At 50.4% G+C, this 23,147-nt stretch overlaps 1 protein-coding gene across 4 annotated transcripts in view; it reads right to left on the reverse strand.

The window, feature by feature from the left end:
• Window positions 1-23,147, reverse strand: part of LRRC72 (leucine rich repeat containing 72) — a 66,532-nt gene that overhangs the window by 14,249 nt on the left and 29,136 nt on the right. For 3 of the 4 annotated variants that reach the window (XM_069729301.1, XM_069729300.1, XM_069729302.1), the window contains exons 7-8: window positions 18,516-18,668; window positions 17,737-17,767 (exon numbers count right to left, since the gene is read on the reverse strand). In XM_069729301.1, coding sequence (XP_069585402.1) covers window positions 17,737-17,767; window positions 18,516-18,668 — 184 coding nt within the window. Of the gene's footprint in view, window positions 1-17,736; window positions 17,768-18,325; window positions 18,669-23,147 lie in introns of all 4 variants that reach the window. The other variant, XR_011313931.1, reaches the window with a different exon arrangement.

A 23,147-nucleotide genomic window follows, 5' to 3' on the forward strand; every position in this document is an offset into this window, starting at 1 on the left:
TTATATAATAAATGAAATGTGGATTACATCTGCGCTGCTGTGACAAATAATAGATCCAGATATACTGTTAGGGTGTTCGGGTGCTTTATTCAACGCGTTTCGAAGCTCAAAGGCTTCTTCTTCAGGAAGTTTCCACACAAAGATATCACCCACATGCTTTTGGCAGACTTAATGCAAGTTTTGGGGTTGGATGTTTTCCTTTGTAAGCAAAGGTTTCCGTCTTTCCCCCCAGACCCCACAGGCCGCTCATATGAAGAATACGGGAGATTGTTGTCACATGTAGGACACAACCAGAACTTGCCAAAAATTTCATGTAGCTCCTCTAATGTTGCGGTAGGCTTCTTGGCAGCCATCTGGACCAATTTTCTACTTGCCCTTTTTATAAATTTGAGAGATGTCCAGTTCTAAGTAACGTGACTGATATTTGGCAAAACAGTGACTTTTTTGACATCTTCACAGCGTCCATGGTAAATCTAATTTCTCGGCTATATTTTTATACCCTTCTCATAAATGATCACTTTAAAAAAAATCCTTTTGCTGTGTTGTCAGCTGTTTATGGACCAGAAAATGCCATGAAAATCGTAGCACAGCGTAAATTTATATGGGGTTTATCAAAATCGCTGTAAATGATGGCGGCCGAGTGCTGACTACTATGTAACATGAGTGTAAATGCGATTGGCTAATTTTGAACACAACCACATCCCCAATTATAAGAAGGTACTCGCATTCCTGCAACATTATTTTAGTTCTGCTATATGTATTTTGTTACTCAAAATGATTTGTTTTTACCCCGTGGATTTGTATAAATTATGGGAGATATTAAAGGTGGAAAAAGTTCTGAAATTGTTCCTTATTAAAAATAACAAAAGTCACAACTAGGGGGAGCTCCCTGTATACAGAGATACATAAGATCCTGTCTGCAGTCACCACTAGGGGGAGCTCCCTGTATACAGAGATACAGGATAAGATCCTTTCTGCAGTCACCACTAGGGGGAGCTCCCTATATACAGAGATACATGATAAGATTCTGTCTGCAGCCTCCACTAGGGGGAGCTCCCTGTATATAGAGATACATGATAAGATCCTGTCTGCAGCCACCACTAGGGGGAGCTCCCTGTATGCACAGATACATGATAAGATCCTGTCTGCAGCCACCACTAGGGGGAGCTCCCTGTATGCACAGATACATGATAAGATCCTGTCTGCAGCCACCACTAGGGGGAGCTCCCTGTATGCAGAGATACATGATAAGATCCTGTCTGCAGTCACCACTAGGGGGAGCTCCCTGTATACAGAGATACATGATAAGATCCTGTCTGCAGCCACTACTAGGGGGAGCTCCCTGTAAACAGAGATACATAATAAGATTCTGTCTGCAGCCACCACTAGGGGGAGCTCCCTGTATATAGAGATACATGATAAGATCCTGTCTGCAGCCACCACTAGGGGGAGCTCCCTGTATACAGAGATACATGATAAGATTCTGTCTGCAGCCACCACTAGGGGGAGCTCCCTGTATACAGAGATATATGATAAGATCCTTTCTGCAGCCACCACTAAGGGGAGCTCCCTGTATACAGAAATACCTGATAAGATCCTGCCTGCAGTCACCACTAGGGGGAGCTCCCTGTATGCAGACATACATGATAAGATTCTGTCTGCAGCCACCACTAGGGGGAGCTCCCTGTATACAGAGATATATGATAAGATCCTTTCTGCAGCCACCACTAGGGGGAGCTCCCTGTATACAGAGATACATGATAAGATCATGTCTGCAGCCACCACTAGGGGGAGCTCAATGTATACAGATATACATGATAAGATCCTGTCTGCAGCCACCACTAGGGGGAGCTCCCTGTATACAGAGATACATGATAAGATCATGTCTGCAGCCACCACTAGGGGGAGCTCAATGTATACAGATATACATGATAAGATCCTGTCTGCAGCCACCACTAGGGGGAGCTCCCTGTATACAGAGATACATGATAAGATTCTGTCTGCGGTCACCACTAGGGGGAGCTCCCTGTATACAGAGATACATGATAAGATCCTGTCTCCAGCCACCACTAGGGGGAGCTCCCTGTATACAGAGATACATGATAAGATCCTGTCTGCAGCCACCACTAGGGGGAGCTCCCTGTATACAGAGATACATGATAAGATCCTGTCTGCAGTCACCACTAGAGGGAGCTCCCTGTATACAGAGATACATGATAAGATCCTGTCTGCAGCCGACACTAGGGGGAGCTCCCTGTATACAGAGATACATTATAAGATCCTGTCTGCAGTCACCACTAGGGGGAGCTCCCTGTATACAGAGATACATGATAAGATCCTGTCTGCAGCCGCCACTAGGGGGAGCTCCCTGTATACAGAGATACATGATAAGATCCTGTCTGCAGTCACCACTAGGGGGAGCTCCCTGTATGCAGAGATACATGATAAGATCCTGTCTGCAGTCACCACTAGGGGGAGCTCCCTGTATACAGAGATACATGATAAGATCCTGTCTGCAGCCACTACTAGGGGGAGCTCCCTGTAAACAGAGATACATAATAAGATTCTGTCTGCAGCCACCACTAGGGGGAGCTCCCTGTATATAGAGATACATGATAAGATCCTGTCTGCAGCCACCACTAGGGGGAGCTCCCTGTATACAGAGATACATGATAAGATTCTGTCTGCAGCCACCACTAGGGGGAGCTCCCTGTATACAGAGATATATGATAAGATCCTTTCTGCAGCCACCACTAAGGGGAGCTCCCTGTATACAGAAATACCTGATAAGATCCTGCCTGCAGTCACCACTAGGGGGAGCTCCCTGTATGCAGACATACATGATAAGATTCTGTCTGCAGCCACCACTAGGGGGAGCTCCCTGTATACAGAGATATATGATAAGATCCTTTCTGCAGCCACCACTAGGGGGAGCTCCCTGTATACAGAGATACATGATAAGATCATGTCTGCAGCCACCACTAGGGGGAGCTCAATGTATACAGATATACATGATAAGATCCTGTCTGCAGCCACCACTAGGGGGAGCTCCCTGTATACAGAGATACATGATAAGATCCTGTCTGCGGTCACCACTAGGGGGAGCTCCCTGTATACAGAGATACATGATACGATCTGTCTGCAGCCACCACTAGGGGGAGCTCCCTGTATACAGAGATACATGATAACATCCTGTCTGCAGCCGACACTAGGGGGAGCTCCCTGTATACAGAGATACATTATAAGATCCTGTCTGCAGTCACCACTAGGGGGAGCTCCCTGTATACAGAGATACATGATAAGATCCTGTCTGCAGCCGCCACTAGGGGGAGCTCCCTGTATACAGAGATACATGATAAGATCCTGTCTGCAGTCACCACTAGGGGGAGCTCCCTGTATACAGAGATACATAAGATCCTGTCTGCAGCCACCCCTAGGGGGAGCTCCCTGTATACAGAGATACATGATAACATCCTGTCTGCAGCCACCACTAGGGGGAGCTCCCTGAATACAGAGATACATGATAAGATCCTGTCTGCAGTCACCACTAGGGGGAGCTCCCTGTATACAGAGATACATAAGATCCTGTCTGCAGCCACCACTAGGGGGAGCTCCCTGTATACAGAGATACACGATAAGATTCTGTCTGCAGCCACCACTAGGGGGAGCTCCCTGTATACAGAGATACATGATAAGATCCTGTCTGCAGCCACCACTAGGGGGAGCTCCCCTGTATACAGAGATACATGATAAGATCCTGTCTGCAGCCACCACTAGGGGGAGCTCCCTGTATACAGAGATACATGATAAGATCCTGTCTGCAGCCACCACTAGGGGGAGCTCCCTGTATACAGAGATACATGATAAGATCCTGTCTGCAGCCACCACTAGGGGGAGCTCCCTGTATACAGAGATACATGATAAGATCCTGTCTGCAGCCACCACCGGGGGGAGCTCCCTGTATACAGAGATACATGATAAGATTCTGTCTGCAGCCACCACTAGGGGGAGCTCCCTGTATACAGAGATACATGATAAGATTCTGTCTGCAGCCACCACTAGGGGGAGCTCCCTGTATACAGAGATACATGATAAGATTCTGTCTGCAGCCACCACTAGGGGGAGCTCCCTGTATACAGAGATACATGATAAGATCCTGTCTGCAGCCACCACTAGGGGAGCTCCCTGTATACAAAGATACATAATAAGATCCTGTCTACAGCCACCACTAGGGGGAGCTCCCTGTATACAGAGATACATGATAAGATTCTGTCTGCAGCCATCACTAGGGGGAGCTCCCTGTATTCAGATACATGATAAGATCCTGTCTGCAGTCACCACTAGGGGGAGCTCCCTGTATACAGAGATACAAGATAAGATCCTGTCTGCAGTCACCACTAGGGGGAGCTCCCTGTATGCAGAGATACATGATAAGATTCTGTCTGCAGCCATCACTAGGGGGAGCTCCCTGTATACAGATACATGATAAGATCCTGTCTGCAGTCACCACTAGGGGGAGCTGCCTGTATACAGAGATACATGATAAGATCCTGTCTGCAGTAACCACTAGGGGGAGCTCCCTGTATGCAGAGATACATGATAAGATCCTGTCTGCAGTCACCACTAGGGGGAGCTCCCTGTATACAGAAATACCTGATAAGATCCTGCCTGCAGCCACCACTAGGGGGAGCTCCCTGTATACAGAGATACATGATAAGATTCTGTCTGCAGCCACCACTAGGGGGAGCTCCCTGTATACAGAGATACATGATAAGATCCTGTCTGCAGCCACCACTAGGGGGAGCTCCCTGTATACAGAGATACATGATAAGATTCTGTCTGCAGTCACCACTAGGGGGAGCTCCCTGTATACAGAGATACATGATAAGATCCTGTCTGCAGCCACCACTAGGGGGAGCTCACTGTATACAGAAATACCTGATAAGATCCTGCCTGCAGTCACCACTAGGGGGAGCTCCCTGTATACAGAGATACATGATAAGATTCTGTCTGCAGCCACCACTAGGGGGAGCTCCCTGTATACAGAGATACATGATAAGATCCTGTCTGCAGCCACCACTAGGGGGAGCTCCCTGTATACAGAGATACATGATAAGATCCTGTCTGCAGTCACCACTAGGAGGCTAGGAGGAGCTCCCTGTATGCAGAGATACATGATAAGATCCTGTCTGCAGCCACCACTAGGGGGAGCTCTGTCATGATTCCAATGGCAGGGAATCACAAAAGGACAAGCACCAACGAGCTCTAGGGTGATGGAACCTGAGCTGACCGCGACCCTAAACCTGAACACACAAATAACAATAGCCGGGGAACGTGCCTATGTTGATCCTAGACGTCTCGCACCAGCCTAAGATCTAACTTCCCCTATTAGAAGAAACACAGACTTCTCTTGCCTCCAGAGAAATTCCCCACAGAAATAGCAGCCCCCCACATATAATGACGGTGAAATGAGAGGAAGGCACATACACAGTATGAAAACAGATTCAGCAAAATGAGGCCCGCTAAAACTAGATAGCAGAGGATACAAAAGTAAACTGCGCGGTCAGCAAAAAACCCTTCAAAAACCCATCCTGTAATTACTTGAACTCATGTTCCAACTCATGGAACATGAGGAGCAATTACAGCCCACTAGAGCAACCAGCAGCAAAGAAACAATTATATGCAAGCTGGACAAGACAAAAAATAAAGCAAAACGTGGAACAAGAAAATCAAAAACTTAGCTTGTCCTGAAGATTACTGAAGCCAGAAGCTGAGGTAACAAAACACTCTGATAACCTTGATAGCCGGCCGGGAAATGACAAGAAAACCCGGTTAAATAGGAAACTCCCAAATGCTAATAGAACAGGTGGACACCAGAGACAGCAGAACACAAATCACCCAGTACCATCAGTAACCACCAGAGGGAGCCCAAAAACAGAACTCACAACAGTACCCCCCCCCTTGAGGAGGGGTCACCGAACCCTCACGAGAACCACCAGGGCGACCAGGATGAGCCCTATGAAAAGCGCGGACCAAATCATCAGCATGAACATCAGAGGCAACCACCCAAGAATTATCCTCCTGACCATAACCCTTCCACTTGACCAAATATTGGAGTTTCCGTCTGGAAACACGAGAATCCAAGATCTTCTCCACAACATACTCCAATTCTCCCTCCACCAGCACCGGAGCAGGAGGCTCAAGCGAAGGAACAACAGGTACCTCATACCTCCGCAACAACGACCGATGGAACACATTATGAATAGCAAACGATGCCGGGAGATCCAAACGAAACGACACAGGGTTAAGAATTTCCAAGATCCTATAAGGACCGATGAACCGAGGCTTGAACTTAGGAGAAGAGACCTTCATAGGAACAAAACGAGAAGACAACCACACCAAGTCCCCAACACGAAGTCGAGGACCCACGCGGCGATGGCGATTAGCAAACTGCTGAGCCTTCTCCTGGGACAACTTCAAATTGTCCACCACATGACTCCAAATCCGATGCAACCCATCCACCACCATGTCCACTCCAGGACAATCAGAAGGCTCCACCTGACCAGATGAAAAACGAGGATGAAACCCCGAATTACAAAAGAAAGGAGAAACCAAGGTAGCAGAACTAGCCCGATTATTAAGGGCAAACTCGGCCAGCGGCAAAAAGGTAACCCAGTCATCCTGATCAGCAGAAACAAAACACCTCAAATAAGTTTCCAAGGTCTGATTAGTTCGCTCCGTCTGGCCATTCGTCTGAGGGTGGAATGCAGACGAAAAGGACAAATCAATGCCCATCTTAGCACAGAACGTCCGCCAAAATCTAGACACAAACTGGGATCCCCTGTCAGAAACGATGTTCTCCGGAATCCCATGCAAACGAACCACGTTCTGGAAAAACAGAGGGACCAACTCAGAGGAGGAAGGCAACTTAGGCAAGGGTACAAGATGAACCATTTTAGAAAAGCGGTCACACACAACCCAGATGACGGACATTTTTTGAGAGACAGGGAGATCCGAAATAAAGTCCATGGAAATGTGCGTCCAAGGCCTCTTCGGGATAGGCAAAGGTGACAACAATCCACTGGCTCGAGAACAGCAAGGCTTAGCCCGAGCACAAACCTCACAAGACTGCACAAAAGAACGCACATCCCTCGACAAGGAAGGCCACCAAAAAGACCTGGCCACCAAGTCTTTAGTACCAAATATTCCAGGATGACCTGCTAACGCAGAAGAATGGACCTCGGAGATGACTCTACTGGTCCAACTATCCGGAACAAACAGTCTCTCAGGCGGACAACGATCAGGTTTACCCGCCTGAAACTCCTGCAAAGCACGTCGCAAGTCTGGGAAGACGGCCGACAAAATCACCCCATCCCTAAGAATACCAGTGGGCTCAGAATTTCCAGGGGAGTCAGGCACAAAACTCCTAGAAAGAGCATCCGCCTTCACATTCTTTGAACCTGGCAGGTATGAAACCACAAAATTGAAACGAGAGAAAAACAGTGACCAACGAGCCTGTCTAGGATTCAGACGCCTGGCAGACTCAAGGTAAATCAGATTTTTGTGATCAGTCAAGACCACCACACGATGTCTAGCATCCTCCAGCCAATGACGCCACTCCTCAAATGCCCACTTCATGGCCAAAAGTTCCCGATTACCCACATCATAATTCCGCTCAGCGGGCGAAAACTTCCTAGAAAAGAACGCACATGGCTTCATCACCGAGCAATCGGAGCCTCTCTGCGACAAAACCGCCCCTGCTCCAATCTCGGAAGCATCAACCTCAACCTGGAAAGGAAGCGAAACATCAGGCTGACGCAACACAGGAGCAGAAGAAAACCGGCGTTTAAGTTCCTGAAAGGCCTCCACAGCCGCAGGAGACCAATCAGCAACATCAGCACCCTTCTTAGTCAAATCCGTCAAAGGCTTAACAACACTAGAAAAATTAGTTATAAAACGACGATAGAAATTAGCAAAGCCCAAGAACTTCTGCAGACTCTTAAGAGATGCAGGCTGCGTCCAGTCACAAATAGCCCGAACCTTGACGGGATCCATCTCAATAGTAGAAGGGGAAAAAATATACCCCAAGAAAGAAATCTTCTGGACTCCAAAGAGACACTTTGAGCCCTTTACAAACAAGGAATTAGCCCGCAGGACCTGAAACACCTTCCTGACCTGCTGAACATGAGACTCCCAGTCATCAGAAAAAACCAAAATATCATCCAAATACAAAATCATAAATTTATCCAGATATTCACGGAAAATATCGTGCATAAAGGACTGGAAGACTGAAGGAGCATTAGAAAGTCCGAAAGGCATTACCAAATACTCAAAATGGCCCTCAGGCGTATTAAATGCGGTTTTCCACTCATCACCTTGCTTTATTCGTATAAGATTATACGCACCCCGAAGATCAATCTTAGTGAACCATTTAGCCCCCTTAATGCGAGCAAACAAATCAGTCAACAAAGGCAAAGGATACTGATATTTTACGGTAATCTTATTCAAAAGACGATAATCTATACAAGGCCTCAAGGACCCATCTTTTTTGGCCACGAAAAAAAAAAAACCTGCTCCCAAAGGGGACGAAGATGGACGGATATGTCCCTTTTCCAAGGACTCCTTAACATAATCCCGCATAGCAGTATGCTCTGGCACTGACAGATTGAACAAACGACCTTTAGGAAATTTACTGCCAGGAATCAAATCTATAGCACAATCGCAATTCCTGTGAGGAGGAAGCGAACTGAGCTTAGGCTCCTCAAAAACATCCCGATAATCCGACAAAAATACAGGAACCTCAGAAGGAGTAGATGAAGCGATAGAAATTGGAGGTGCATCATCATGAACACCCTGACATCCCCAGCTTAACACAGACATTGTTTTCCAGTCAAGGACTGGATTATGAGTTTGTAACCATGGCAGACCAAGTACTAGAACATCATGTAAATTATACAATACCAGGAAGCGAATCACCTCCTGATGAACGGGAGTCATACGCATGGTCACTTGTGTCCAGTACTGAGGTTTATTCATAGCCAAAGGTGTAGAGTCAATTCCCTTCAAAGGAATAGGGACTTCCAGAGGCTCAAGACTAAACCCACAACGCTTGGCAAATGACCAATCCATAAGACTCAGGGCAGCGCCTGAATCTACATAGGCATCGACGGAAATGGATGATAATGAGCAAATCAGAGTCACAGACAGAATGAACTTAGACTGTAACGTACTAATGGCAACAGACTTATCAACCTTTTTTGTGCGTTTAGAGCATGCTGATATAACATGAGCTGAATCACCACAATAAAAGCACAACCCATTTTTCCGCCTATAGTTTTGCCGTTCACTTCTAGACTGAACTCTATCACATTGCATTGTCTCAAGTGCCTGTTCAGAAGACACCGCCAAATGGTGCACAGGTTTGCGCTCCCGTAAACGCCGATCCATCTGAATAGCCATAGTCATAGACTCATTCAGACCTGTAGGCGCAGGGAACCCCACCATAACATCTTTAATGGCCTCAGAAAGGCCATCTCTGAACTTTGCAGCCAGGGCGCACTCATTCCACTGAGTAAGCACTGACCATTTCCGAAATTTTTGACAATATATTTCTGCTTCATCTTGCCCCTGAGAGAGAGCTAATAAAGCTTTTTCAGCCTGAATCTCCTGGTTAGGTTCCTCATAGAGCAAACCCAATGCCAGAAAAAACGCATCCACATTAAGCAACGCAGGATCCCCTGGTGCCAATGCAAATGCCCAATTTTGAGGGTCACCCCGCAGGAAAGATATAATAATCTTAACCTGCTGAGCAGGGTCTCCAGAAGAGCGAGATTTCAAAGAAAGGAACAGCTTGCAATTGTTCCTAAAATTCAGAAAACTAGATCTATCTTCAGCAAAGAACTCTGGAATAGGAATTCTAGGTTCAGACATAGGAGCATGTACAACAAAATCTTGTATATTTTGAACCTTAGCAGCAAGATTATTCAAGCTGGAAGCTAAACTCTGGACGTCCATGATAAACAGCTAAGGTCAGAGCCATTCAAGGATTAAGGGGAGGAAAAAAAAAAAAAAATCAGCCAGGCTGCAATTAAGGCTAGGCAGCAACCTCAGAGGAGAGAAAAAAAACTTCCTCAGACTACTTTTCCTCCTACTTCAGCCCAAACATTTGGGCCGGCTATACTGTCATGATTCCAATGGCAGGGAATCACAAAAGGACAAGCACCAACGAGCTCTAGGGTGATGGAACCTGAGCTGACCGCGACCCTAAACCTGAACACACAAATAACAATAGCCGGGGAACAAGCCTACGTTGATCCTAGACGTCTCGCACCAGCCTAAGATCTAACTTCCCCTATTAGAAGAAACACAGACCTCTCTTGCCTCCAGAGAAATTCCCCACAGAAATAGCAGCCCCCCACATATAATGACGGTGAAATGAGAGGAAGGCACAAACACAGTATGAAAACAGATTCAGCAAAATGAGGCCCGCTAAAACTAGATAGCAGAGGATACAAAAGTAAACTGCGCGGTCAGCAAAAAACCCTTCAAAAAACCATCCTGTAATTACTTGAACTCATGTTCCAACTCATGGAACATGAGGAGCAATTACAGCCCACTAGAGCAACCAGCAGCAAAGAAACAATTATATGCAAGCTGGACAAGACAAAAAATAAAGCAAAACGTGGAACAAGAAAATCAAAAACTTAGCTTGTCCTGAAGATTACTGAAGCCAGAAGCTGAGGTAACACAACACTCTGATAACCTTGATAGCCGGCCGGGAAATGACAAGAAAGCCCGGTTAAATAGGAAACTCCCAAATGCTAATAGAACAGGTGGACACCAGAGACAGCAGAACACAAATCACCCAGTACCATCAGTAACCACCAGAGGGAGCCCAAAAACAGAACTCACAACAGTACCCCCCCCTTGAGGAGGGGTCACCGAACCCTCACGAGAACCACCAGGGCGACCAGGATGAGCCCTATGAAAAGCGCGGACCAAATCATCAGCATGAACATCAGAGGCAACCACCCAAGAATTATCCTCCTGACCATAACCCTTCCACTTGACCAAATATTGGAGTTTCCGTCTGGAAACACGAGAATCCAAGATCTTCTCCACAACATACTCCAATTCTCCCTCCACCAGCACCGGAGCAGGAGGCTCAAGCGAAGGAACAACAGGTACCTCATACCTCCGCAACAACGACCGATGGAACACATTATGAATAGCAAACGATGCCGGGAGATCCAAACGAAACGACACAGGGTTAAGAATTTCCAAGATCCTATAAGGACCGATGAACCGAGGCTTGAACTTAGGAGAAGAGACCTTCATAGGAACAAAACGAGAAGACAACCACACCAAGTCCCCAACACGAAGTCGAGGACCCACGCGGCGATGGCGATTAGCAAACTGCTGAGCCTTCTCCTGGGACAACTTCAAATTGTCCACCACATGACTCCAAATCCGATGCAACCCATCCACCACCATGTCCACTCCAGGACAATCAGAAGGCTCCACCTGACCAGAGGAAAAACGAGGATGAAACCCCGAATTACAAAAGAAAGGAGAAACCAAGGTAGCAGAACTAGCCCGATTATTAAGGGCAAACTCGGCCAGCGGCAAAAAGGTAACCCAGTCATCCTGATCAGCAGAAACAAAACACCTCAAATAAGTTTCCAAGGTCTGATTAGTTCGCTCCGTCTGGCCATTCGTCTGAGGGTGGAATGCAGATGAAAAGGACAAATCAATGCCCATCTTAGCACAGAACGTCCGCCAAAATCTAGACACAAACTGGGATCCCCTGTCAGAAGCGATGTTCTCCGGAATCCCATGCAAACGAACCACGTTCTGGAAAAACAGAGGGACCAACTCAGAGGAGGAAGGCAACTTAGGCAAGGGTACAAGATGAACCATTTTAGAAAAGCGGTCACACACAACCCAGATGACGGACATTTTTTGAGAGACAGGGAGATCCGAAATAAAGTCCATGGAAATGTGCGTCCAAGGCCTCTTCGGGATAGGCAAAGGTGACAACAATCCACTGGCTCGAGAACAGCAAGGCTTAGCCCGAGCACAAACCTCACAAGACTGCACAAAAGAACGCACATCCCTCGACAAGGAAGGCCACCAAAAAGACCTGGCCACCAAGTCTCTAGTACCAAATATTCCAGGATGACCTGCCAACGCAGAAGAATGGACCTCGGAGATGACTCTACTGGTCCAACTATCCGGAACAAACAGTCTCTCAGGCGGACAACGATCAGGTTTACCCGCCTGAAACTCCTGCAAAGCACGTCGCAAGTCTGGGAAGACGGCCGACAAAATCACCCCATCCCTAAGAATACCAGTGGGCTCAGAATTTCCAGGGGAGTCAGGCACAAAACTCCTAGAAAGAGCATCCGCCTTCACATTCTTTGAACCTGGCAGGTATGAAACCACAAAATTGAAACGAGAGAAAAACAGTGACCAACGAGCCTGTCTAGGATTCAGACGCCTGGCAGACTCAAGGTAAATCAGATTTTTGTGATCAGTCAAGACCACCACACGATGTCTAGCACCCTCCAGCCAATGACGCCACTCCTCAAATGCCCACTTCATGGCCAAAAGTTCCCGATTACCCACATCATAATTCCGCTCAGCGGGCGAAAACTTCCTAGAAAAGAACGCACATGGCTTCATCACCGAGCAATCGGAGCCTCTCTGCGACAAAACCGCCCCCGCTCCAATCTCGGAAGCATCAACCTCAACCTGGAAAGGAAGCGAAACATCAGGCTGACGCAACACAGGAGCAGAAGAAAACCGGCGTTTAAGTTCCTGAAAGGCCTCCACAGCCGCAGGAGACCAATCAGCAACATCAGCACCCTTCTTAGTCAAATCCGTCAAAGGCTTAACAACACTAGAAAAATTAGTTATAAAACGACGATAGAAATTAGCAAAGCCCAAGAACTTCTGTAGACTCTTAAGAGATGTAGGCTGCGTCCAGTCACAAATAGCCCGAACCTTGACGGGATCCATCTCAATAGTAGAAGGGGAAAAAATATACCCCAAGAAAGAAATCTTCTGGACTCCAAAGAGACACTTTGAGCCCTTTACAAACAAGGAATTAGCCCGCAGGACCTGAAACACCTTCCTGACCTGCTGAACATGAGACTCCCAGTCATCAGAAAAAACCAAAATATCATCCAAATACACAATCATAAATTTATCCAGATATACAGAAAAAATATCGTGCATAAAGGACTGGAAGACTGAAGGAGCATTAGAAAGTCCGAAAGGCATTACCAAATACTCAAAATGGCCCTCAGGCGTATTAAATGCGGTTTTCCACTCATCACCTTGCTTTATTCGTATAAGATTATACGCACCCCGAAGATCAATCTTAGTGAACCATTTAGCCCCCTTAATGCGAGCAAACAAATCAGTCAACAAAGGCAAAGGATACTGATATTTTACGGTAATCTTATTCAAAAGACGATAATCTATACAAGGCCTCAAGGACCCATCTTTTTTGGCCACGAAAAAAAAACCTGCTCCCAAAGGGGACGAAGATGGACGGATATGTCCCTTTTCCAAGGACTCCTTAACATAATCCCGCATAGCAGTATGCTCTGGCACTGACAGATTGAACAAACGACCTTTAGGAAATTTACTGCCAGGAATCAAATCTATAGCACAATCGCAATTCCTGTGAGGAGGAAGCGAACTGAGCTTAGGCTCCTCAAAAACATCCCGATAATCCGACAAAAATACAGGAACCTCAGAAGGAGTAGATGAAGCGATAGAAATTGGAGGTGCATCATCATGAACACCCTGACATCCCCAGCTTAACACAGACATTGTTTTCCAGTCAAGGACTGGATTATGAGTTTGTAACCATGGCAGACCAAGTACTAGAATATCATGTAAATTATACAATACCAGGAAGCGAATCACCTCCTGATGAACGGGAGTCATACGCATGGTCACTTGTGTCCAGTACTGAGGTTTATTCATAGCCAAAGGTGTAGAGTCAATTCCCTTCAAAGGAATAGGGACTTCCAGAGGCTCAAGACTAAACCCACAACGCTTGGCAAATGACCAATCCATAAGACTCAGGGCAGCGCCTGAATCTACATAGGCATCGACGGAAATGGATGATAATGAGCAAATCAGAGTCACAGACAGAATGAACTTAGACTGTAACGTACTAATGGCAACAGACTTATCAACCTTTTTTGTGCGTTTAGAGCATGCTGATATAACATGAGCTGAATCACCACAATAAAAGCACAACCCATTTTTCCGCCTATAGTTTTGCCGTTCACTTTTAGACTGAACTCTATCACATTGCATTGTCTCAAGTGCCTGTTCAGAAGACACCGCCAAATGGTGCACAGGTTTGCGCTCCCGTAAACGCCGATCCATCTGAATAGCCATAGTCATAGACTCATTCAGACCCGTAGGCGCAGGGAACCCCACCATAACATCTTTAATGGCCTTAGAAAGGCCATCTCTGAACTTTGCAGCCAGGGCGCACTCATTCCACTGAGTAAGCACTGACCATTTCCGAAATTTTTGACAATATATTTCTGCTTCATCTTGCCCCTGAGAGAGAGCTAATAAAGCTTTTTCAGCCTGAATCTCCTGGTTAGGTTCCTCATAGAGCAAACCCAATGCCAGAAAAAACGCATCCACATTAAGCAACGCAGGATCCCCTGGTGCCAATGCAAATGCCCAATTTTGAGGGTCACCCCGCAGGAAAGATATAATAATCTTAACCTGCTGAGCAGGGTCTCCAGAAGAGCGAGATTTCAAAGAAAGGAACAGCTTGCAATTGTTCCTAAAATTCAGAAAACTAGATCTATCTCCAGCAAAGAACTCTGGAATAGGAATTCTAGGTTCAGACATAGGAGCATGTACAACAAAATCTTGTATATTTTGAACCTTAGCAGCAAGATTATTCAAGCTGGAAGCTAAACTCTGGACGTCCATGATAAACAGCTAAGGTCAGAGCCATTCAAGGATTAGGGGAGGAAAAAAAAAAAAATCAGCCAGGCTGCAATTAAGGCTAGGCAGCAACCTCAGAGGAGAGAAAAAAAAAAAAAAAAAACTTCCTCAGACTACTTTTCCTCCTACTTCAGCCCAAACATTTGAGCCGGCTATACTGTCATGATTCCAATGGCAGGGAATCACAAAAGGACAAGCACCAACGAGCTCTAGGGTGATGGAACCTGAGCTGACCGCGACCCTAAACCTGAACGCACAAATAACAATAGCCGGGGAACGTGCCTCCAGAGAAATTCCCCACAGAAATAGCAGCCCCCCACATATAATGACGGTAAAATGAGAGGAAGGCACATACACAGTATGAAAACAGATTCAGCAAAATGAGGCCCGCTAAAACTAGATAGCAGAGGATACAAAAGTAAACTGCGCGGTCAGCAAAAAACCCTTCAAAAAACCATCCTGTAATTACTTGAACTCATGTTCCAACTCATGGAACATGAGGAGCAATTACAGCCCACTAGAGCAACCAGCAGCAAAGAAACAATTATATGCAAGCTGGACAAGACAAAAAATAAAGCAAAACGTGGAACAAGAAAATCAAAAACTTAGCTTGTCCTGAAGATTACTGAAGCCAGAAGCTGAGGTAACAAAACACTCTGATAACCTTGATAGCCGGCCGGGAAATGACAAGAAAGCCCGGTTAAATAGGAAACTCCCAAATGCTAATAGAACAGGTGGACACCAGAGACAGCAGAACACAAATCACCCAGTACCATCAGTAACCACCAGAGGGAGCCCAAAAACAGAACTCACAACAGAGCTCACTGTATACAGAGATACATGATAAGATCCTTTCTGCAGCCACCACTAGGGGGAGCTCCCTGTATACAGAGATACATGATAAGATCCTGTCTGCAGCCACCACTAGGGGGAGCTCCCTGTATACAGAGATACATGATAAGATCCTGTCTGCAGCCACCACTAGGGGGAGCTCCCTGTATACAGAGATACATGATAAGATCCTGTCTGCAGCCACCACTAGGGGGAGATCCCTGTATACAGAGATACCTGATAAGATCCTGTCTGCAGTCACCACTAGGGGGAGCTCCCTGTATACAGAGATACATGATAAGATTCTGTCTGCAGCCACCACTAGGGGGAGCTCCCTGTATACAGAGATACATGATAAGATCCTGTCTGCAGCCACCACTAGAGGGAGCTCCTTGTAGACAGAGATATATGATAAGATCCTGTCTGCAGTCACCACTAGGGGGAGCTTCCTGTATACAGAGATACATGATAAGATTCTGTCTGCAGCCACCACTAGGGGGAGCTCCCTGTATACAGAGATACATGATAAGATCCTTTCTGCAGCCACCACTAGGGGGAGCTCCCTGTATACAGAGATACATGATAAGATCCTGTCTGCAGTCACCACTAGGAGGCTAGGAGGAGCTCCCTGTATGCAGAGATACATGATAAGATCCTGTCTGCAGCCACCACTAGGGGGAGCTCCCTGTATACAGATACATGATAAGATCCTGTCTGCGGTCACCACTAGGGGGAGCTCCCTGTATACAGAGATACATGATAAGATCCTGTCTCCAGCCACCACTAGGGGGAGCTCCCTGTATACAGAGATACATGATACGATCTGTCTGCAGCCACCACTAGGGGGAGCTCCCTGCATAGAGATACATGATATGAATCTGTCTGCAGCCACCACTAGGGGGAGCTCCCTGTATACAGAGATACATGTTAAGATCTTGTCTGCGGTCACCACTAGGGGGAGCTCCCTGTATACAGAGATACATGATAAAATCCTGTCTCCAGCCACCACTAGGGGGAGCTCCCTGTATACAGAGATACATGATACGATCTGTCTGCAGCCACCACTAGGGGGAGCTCCCTGCATAGAGATACATGATATGAATCTGTCTGCAGCCACCACTAGGGGGAGCTCCCTGTATACAGAGATACATGATAAGATCTTGTCTGCAGCCACCACTAGGGGGAGCTCCCTGTATACAGAGATACATGATAAGTTCCGGTCTGCAGCCACCACTAGGGGGAGCTCCCTGTATACAGAGATACATGATAAGATTCTGTCTGCAGCCACCACTAGGGGGAGCACCCTGTATGCAGAGATACATGATAAGATCCCGTCTGCAGTCACCACTAGGGGGAGCTCCCTGTATACAGAGATATATTATAAGATTCTGTCTGCAGTCACCACTAGGGGGAGCTCCTTGTATACAGAGATACATAAGATCCTGTCTGAAGCCACCACTAGGGGGAGCTCCCTGTATATAGAGATACATGATAAGATCCTGTCTGCAGTCACCACTAGGGGGAGCTCCCTGTATACAGAGATACATGATAAGATTCTGTCTGCAGCCACCACTAGGGGGAGCTCCCTGTATACAGAGATAAATAAGATCCTGTCTGCAGTCACCACTAGGGGGAGCTCCCTGTATATAGAGATACATGATAAGATTCTGTCTGCAGTCACCACTAGGGGGAGCTCCCTGTATACAGAGATAAATAAGATCCTGTCTGCAGCCACCACTAGGGGGAGCTCCCTGTATACAGAGATACATGATAAGATCCTGTCTGCAGCCACCACTAGGGGGAGCTCCCTGTATATAGAGATACATGATAAGATCCTGTAAGCAGTCACCACTAGGGGGAGCTCCCTGTATAGAGTCTGATATCAGGGATTCCTGATGCATTCTTCCTCCTCACCTTTTGGTATTACTTGTAAGGACACGATTTCCTATAAAGACATAAAACAGAAAATGTTGAGATATTTTGTGACCGTTGTGACTGCAGGACAGTAAATGCCGTTTCTTGAAGTCTTCTTTTCTATTCCTGCAGCCGTATCAGTGTGTAATAAGCCTCGGTAGGAGACGCTCGCACTTACTCCAGGCTACTTTCACACTTCCGTCTTCCAACGGACAGCAACGGATCCTGCATCCATAGGCTTGCATTCTAGCCAACGATGGCCGCCGCTGTACGTTTTTTCGAGCAGACAAAAAACGTTACATTGAATGTTTTTTCCAGACGACGCTCCGCCAAACACGATGGATCCATCGCACGACGGATGCGACGTGTGGCCATCCGTCACTAATACAAGTCTATGGGAAAAAAACGGATCCTGCGGGCACATTTGCAGGAATCCGTTTTTTTCCCAAAACGACGCATTGCAACGGATCTGAAAAGATGGAAGTGTGAAAGTAGCCTTATGTCACCATTTCCCAACTTTCTTTATTCTTAAACTTTTTAATAAACATACCCAGAGTCTGTGTGGAGCTATAAAGGAGGGTGACGTTACCTTTCCGCCTGTACAGGGTAGACAGAGCAGGGGCGAGATTACTATTAGGCACAAATAAAACTTTGGCTCCTAATGGCGCAGTGCGAGCCACACTCCTTTCCGCCATTGACCCGCTGGTGCCGGGTGTAGACGGGTTCCCGTGTAGCTGAGGGGCTGTGGCTCCTGGTGTCTATGCCATGTGGGCACTCACTGTACGATCTGCGGCCTGTGGAGCCGCGACCTGCAGCCGTTCTGCTGCCGATGACCGAGTCTGTTCTTCTCCCAAATCCCAGGGACTGGATGACGGCCGTCCGGTGCGGATTAAAGAGCCGGAACGCTTCTTCCCTCTCCTTCTGTGTCACGTCTGCAAGAAAAGACGTTCAGCCTCCATTACTGTCATCTAGCCCTTATCACATATCTATGATCTTCACTGGTTGGATAAACTCCTGAGACTGACACAATCTGCTACCTTTACCTGGGCACTCCCGGTCAGATCCGGGCTTGGCCCCCTTTACCTGTGCGCTCCCGGTCAGACCCAGGTACGGCCCCCTTTACCTGGGCACTCCCGGTCAGACCCGGGTACGGACACCTTTACCTGGGCACTCCCGGTCAGATCCGGGCTTGGCCCCCTTTACCTGTGCGCTCCCGGTCAGACCCAGGTACGGCCCCCTTTACCTGGGCACTCCCGGTCAGACCCGGGTACGGCCACCTTTACCTGGGCACTCCCGGTCAGACCCGGGTACGGCCCCTTTACCTGTGTGCTCCCGGTCAGACACGGGCTTGGCCCCCTTTACCTGTGCGCTCCCGGTCACATCTGGGCTTGGCCCCCTTTACCTGTGTGCTCCCGGTCAGACACGGGCTTGGCCCCCTTTACCTGTGCGCTCCCGGTCACATCTGGGCTTGGCCCCCTTTACCTGTGCGCTCCCGGTCAGACCCAGGTACGGCCCCCTTTACCTGGTCACTCCCGGTCAGACCCGGGTACGGCCACCTTTACCTGGGCACTCCCGGTCAGACCCGGGTACGGCCCCTTTACCTGTGTGCTCCCGGTCAGACACGGGCTTGGCCCCCTTTACCTGTGCGCTCCCGGTCTCATCTGGGCTTGGCCCCCTTTACCTGTGCGCTCCCGGTCAGACACGGGCTCGGCCCCCTTTTCCTATGCGGTCTCCGTCAGACACGGGCTCGGCCCCCTTTTCCTCTGCACTCCCGGTCAGACACGGGCTCGGCCCCCTTTTCCTCTGCACTCCCGGTCAGACACGGGCTCGGCCCCCTTTTCCTCTGCACTCCCGGTCAGACACGGGCTCGGCCCCCTTTTCCTCTGCATTCCCGGTCAGACACGGGCTCGGCCCCCTTTTCCTCTGCACTCCCGGTCAGACACGGGCTCGGACCCCTTTTCCTCTGCACTCCCGGTCAGATATGGGCTCGGCCCCCTTTTCCTTTGCACTCCCGGTCAGACACGGGCTCTGCCCCGTTTTCCTCTGCACTCCCGGTCAGACACGGGCTCGGCCCCCTTTTCCTCTGCACTCCCGGTCAGACACAGGCTCGGCCCCGTTTTCCTCTGCACTCCCGGTCAGACACGGGCTCTGCCCCGTTTTCCTCTGCACTCCCGGTCAGACACGGGCTCGGCCCACTTTTCCTCTGCACTCCCGGTCAGACACGGGCTCGGCCTTTTCCTCTGCACTCCCGGTCAGACGCGGGCTCGGCCCCCTTTTCCTCTGCACTCCCGGTCAGGCACGGGCTCGGCCCCCTTTTCCTCTGCACTCCCGGTCAGACACGGGCTCGGCCCCCTTTTCCTCTGCACTCCCGGTCAGACACGTGCTCGGCCCCCTTTACCTGTGCGCTCCCGGTCACATCTGGGCTTGGCCCCCTTTACCTGTGTGCTCCCGGTCAGACACGGGCTTGGCCCCCTTTACCTGTGCGCTCCCGGTCACATCTGGGCTTGGCCCCCTTTACCTGTGCGCTCCCGGTCAGACCCAGGTACGGCCCCCTTTACCTGGTCACTCCCGGTCAGACCCGGGTACGGCCACCTTTACCTGGGCACTCCCGGTCAGACCCGGGTACGGCCCCTTTACCTGTGTGCTCCCGGTCAGACACGGGCTTGGCCCCCTTTACCTGTGCGCTCCCGGTCTCATCTGGGCTTGGCCCCCTTTACCTGTGCGCTCCCGGTCAGACACGGGCTCGGCCCCCTTTTCCTATGCGGTCTCAGTCAGACACGGGCTCGGCCCCCTTTTCCTCTGCACTCCCGGTCAGACACGGGCTCGGCCCCCTTTTCCTCTGCACTCCCGGTCAGACACGGGCTCGGCCCCCTTTTCCTCTGCACTCCCGGTCAGACAAGGGCTCGGCCCCCTTTTCCTCTGCACTCCCGGTCAGACACGGGCTCGGCCCCCTTTTCCTCTGCACTCCCGGTCAGACACGGGCTCGGCCCCCTTTTCCTCTGCATTCCCGGTCAGACACGGGCTCGGCCCCCTTTTCCTCTGCACTCCCGGTCAGACACAGGCTAGGCCCCCTTTTCCTCTGCACTCCCGGTCAGACACGGGCTCGGACCCCTTTTCCTCTGCACTCCCGGTCAGACACGGGCTCGGCCCCCTTTTCCTCTGCACTCCCGGTCAGACACGTGCTCGGCCCCCTTTACCTGTGCGCTCCCGGTCACATCTGGGCTTGGCCCCCTTTACCTGTGCGCTCCCGGTCAGACCCAGGTACGGCCCCCTTTACCTGGTCACTCCCGGTCAGACCCGGGTACGGCCACCTTTACCTGGGCACTCCCGGTCAGACCCGGGTACGGCCCCTTTACCTGTGTGCTCCCGGTCAGACACGGGCTTGGCCCCCTTTACCTGTGCGCTCCCGGTCTCATCTGGGCTTGGCCCCCTTTACCTGTGCGCTCCCGGTCAGACACGGGCTCGGCCCCCTTTTCCTATGCGGTCTCAGTCAGACACGGGCTCGGCCCCCTTTTCCTCTGCACTCCCGGTCAGACACGGGCTCGGCCCCCTTTTCCTCTGCACTCCCGGTCAGACACGGGCTCGGCCCCCTTTTCCTCTGCACTCCCGGTCAGACACGGGCTCGGCCCCCTTTTCCTCTGCATTCCCGGTCAGACACGGGCTCGGCCCCCTTTTCCTCTGCACTCCCGGTCAGACACAGGCTAGGCCCACTTTTCCTCTGCACTCCCGGTCAGACACGGGCTCGGACCCCTTTTCCTCTGCACTCCCGGTCAGATATGGGCTCAGCCCCCTTTTCCTTTGCACTCCCGGTCAGACACGGGCTCTGCCCCGTTTTCCTCTGCACTCCCGGTCAGACACGGGCTCTGCCCCGTTTTCCTCTGCACTCCCGGTCAGACACGGGCTCGGCCCCCTTTTCCTCTGCACTCCCGGTCAGACGCAGGCTCGGCCCCATTTTCCTCTGCACTCCTGGTCAGACACAGGCTCTGCCCCGTTTTCCTCTGCACTCCCGGTCAGACATGGGCTCGGCCCACTTTTCCTCTGCACTCCCGGTCAGACACGGGCTCGGCCTTTTCCTCTGCACTCCCGGTCAGACGCGGGCTCGGCCCCCTTTTCCTCTGCACTCCCGGTCAGGCACGGGCTCGGCCCCCTTTTCCTCTGCACTCCCGGTCAGACACGGGCTCGGCCCCCTTTTCCTCTGCACTCCCGGTCAGACACGTGCTCGGCCCCCTTTACCTGTGCGCTCCCGGTCACATCTGGGCTTGGCCCCCTTTACCTGTGCGCTCCCGGTCAGACCCAGGTACGGCCCCCTTTACCTGGTCACTCCCGGTCAGACCCGGGTACGGCCACCTTTACCTGGGCACTCCCGGTCAGACCCGGGTACGGCCCCTTTACCTGTGTGCTCCCGGTCAGACACGGGCTTGGCCCCCTTTACCTGTGCGCTCCCGGTCACATCTGGGCTTGGCCCCCTTTACCTGTGCGCTCCCGGTCAGACCCAGGTACGGCCCCCTTTACCTGGTCACTCCCGGTCAGACCCGGGTACGGCCACCTTTACCTGGGCACTCCCGGTCAGACCCGGGTACGGCCCCTTTACCTGTGTGCTCCCGGTCAGACACGGGCTTGGCCCCCTTTACCTGTGCGCTCCCGGTCTCATCTGGGCTTGGCCCCCTTTACCTGTGCGCTCCCGGTCAGACACGGGCTCGGCCCCCTTTTCCTATGCGGTCTCAGTCAGACACGGGCTCGGCCCCCTTTTCCTCTGCACTCCCGGTCAGACACGGGCTCGGCCCCCTTTTCCTCTGCACTCCCGGTCAGACACGGGCTCGGCCCCCTTTTCCTCTGCACTCCCCCTCAGACACGGGCTCGGCCCCCTTTTCCTCTGCACTCCCGGTCAGACAAGGGCTCGGCCCCCTTTTCCTCTGCACTCCCGGTCAGACACGGGCTCGGCCCCCTTTTCCTCTGCACTCCCGGTCAGACACGGGCTCGGCCCCCTTTTCCTCTGCATTCCCGGTCAGACACGGGCTCGGCCCCCTTTTCCTCTGCACTCCCGGTCAGACACAGGCTAGGCCCCCTTTTCCTCTGCACTCCCGGTCAGACACGGGCTCGGACCCCTTTTCCTCTGCACTCCCGGTCAGACATGGGCTCGACCCCCTTTTCCTTTGCACTCCCGGTCAGACACGGGCTCGGCCCCGTTTTCCTCTGCACTCCCGGTCAGACACGGGCTCGGCCCCCTTTTCCTCTGCACTCCCGGTCAGACACGGGCTCGGCCCCCTTTTCCTCTGCACTCCCGGTCAGGCACGGGCTCGGCCCCCTTTTCCTCTGCACTCCCGGTCAGACACGGGCTCGGCCCCCTTTTCCTCTGCACTCCCGGTCAGACACGTGCTCGGCCCCCTTTACCTGTGCGCTCCCGGTCACAT

Source organism: Ranitomeya imitator, chromosome 6 (assembly GCF_032444005.1).
Source record: "Ranitomeya imitator isolate aRanImi1 chromosome 6, aRanImi1.pri, whole genome shotgun sequence".
Lineage (NCBI taxonomy): Eukaryota > Metazoa > Chordata > Amphibia > Anura > Dendrobatidae > Ranitomeya > Ranitomeya imitator.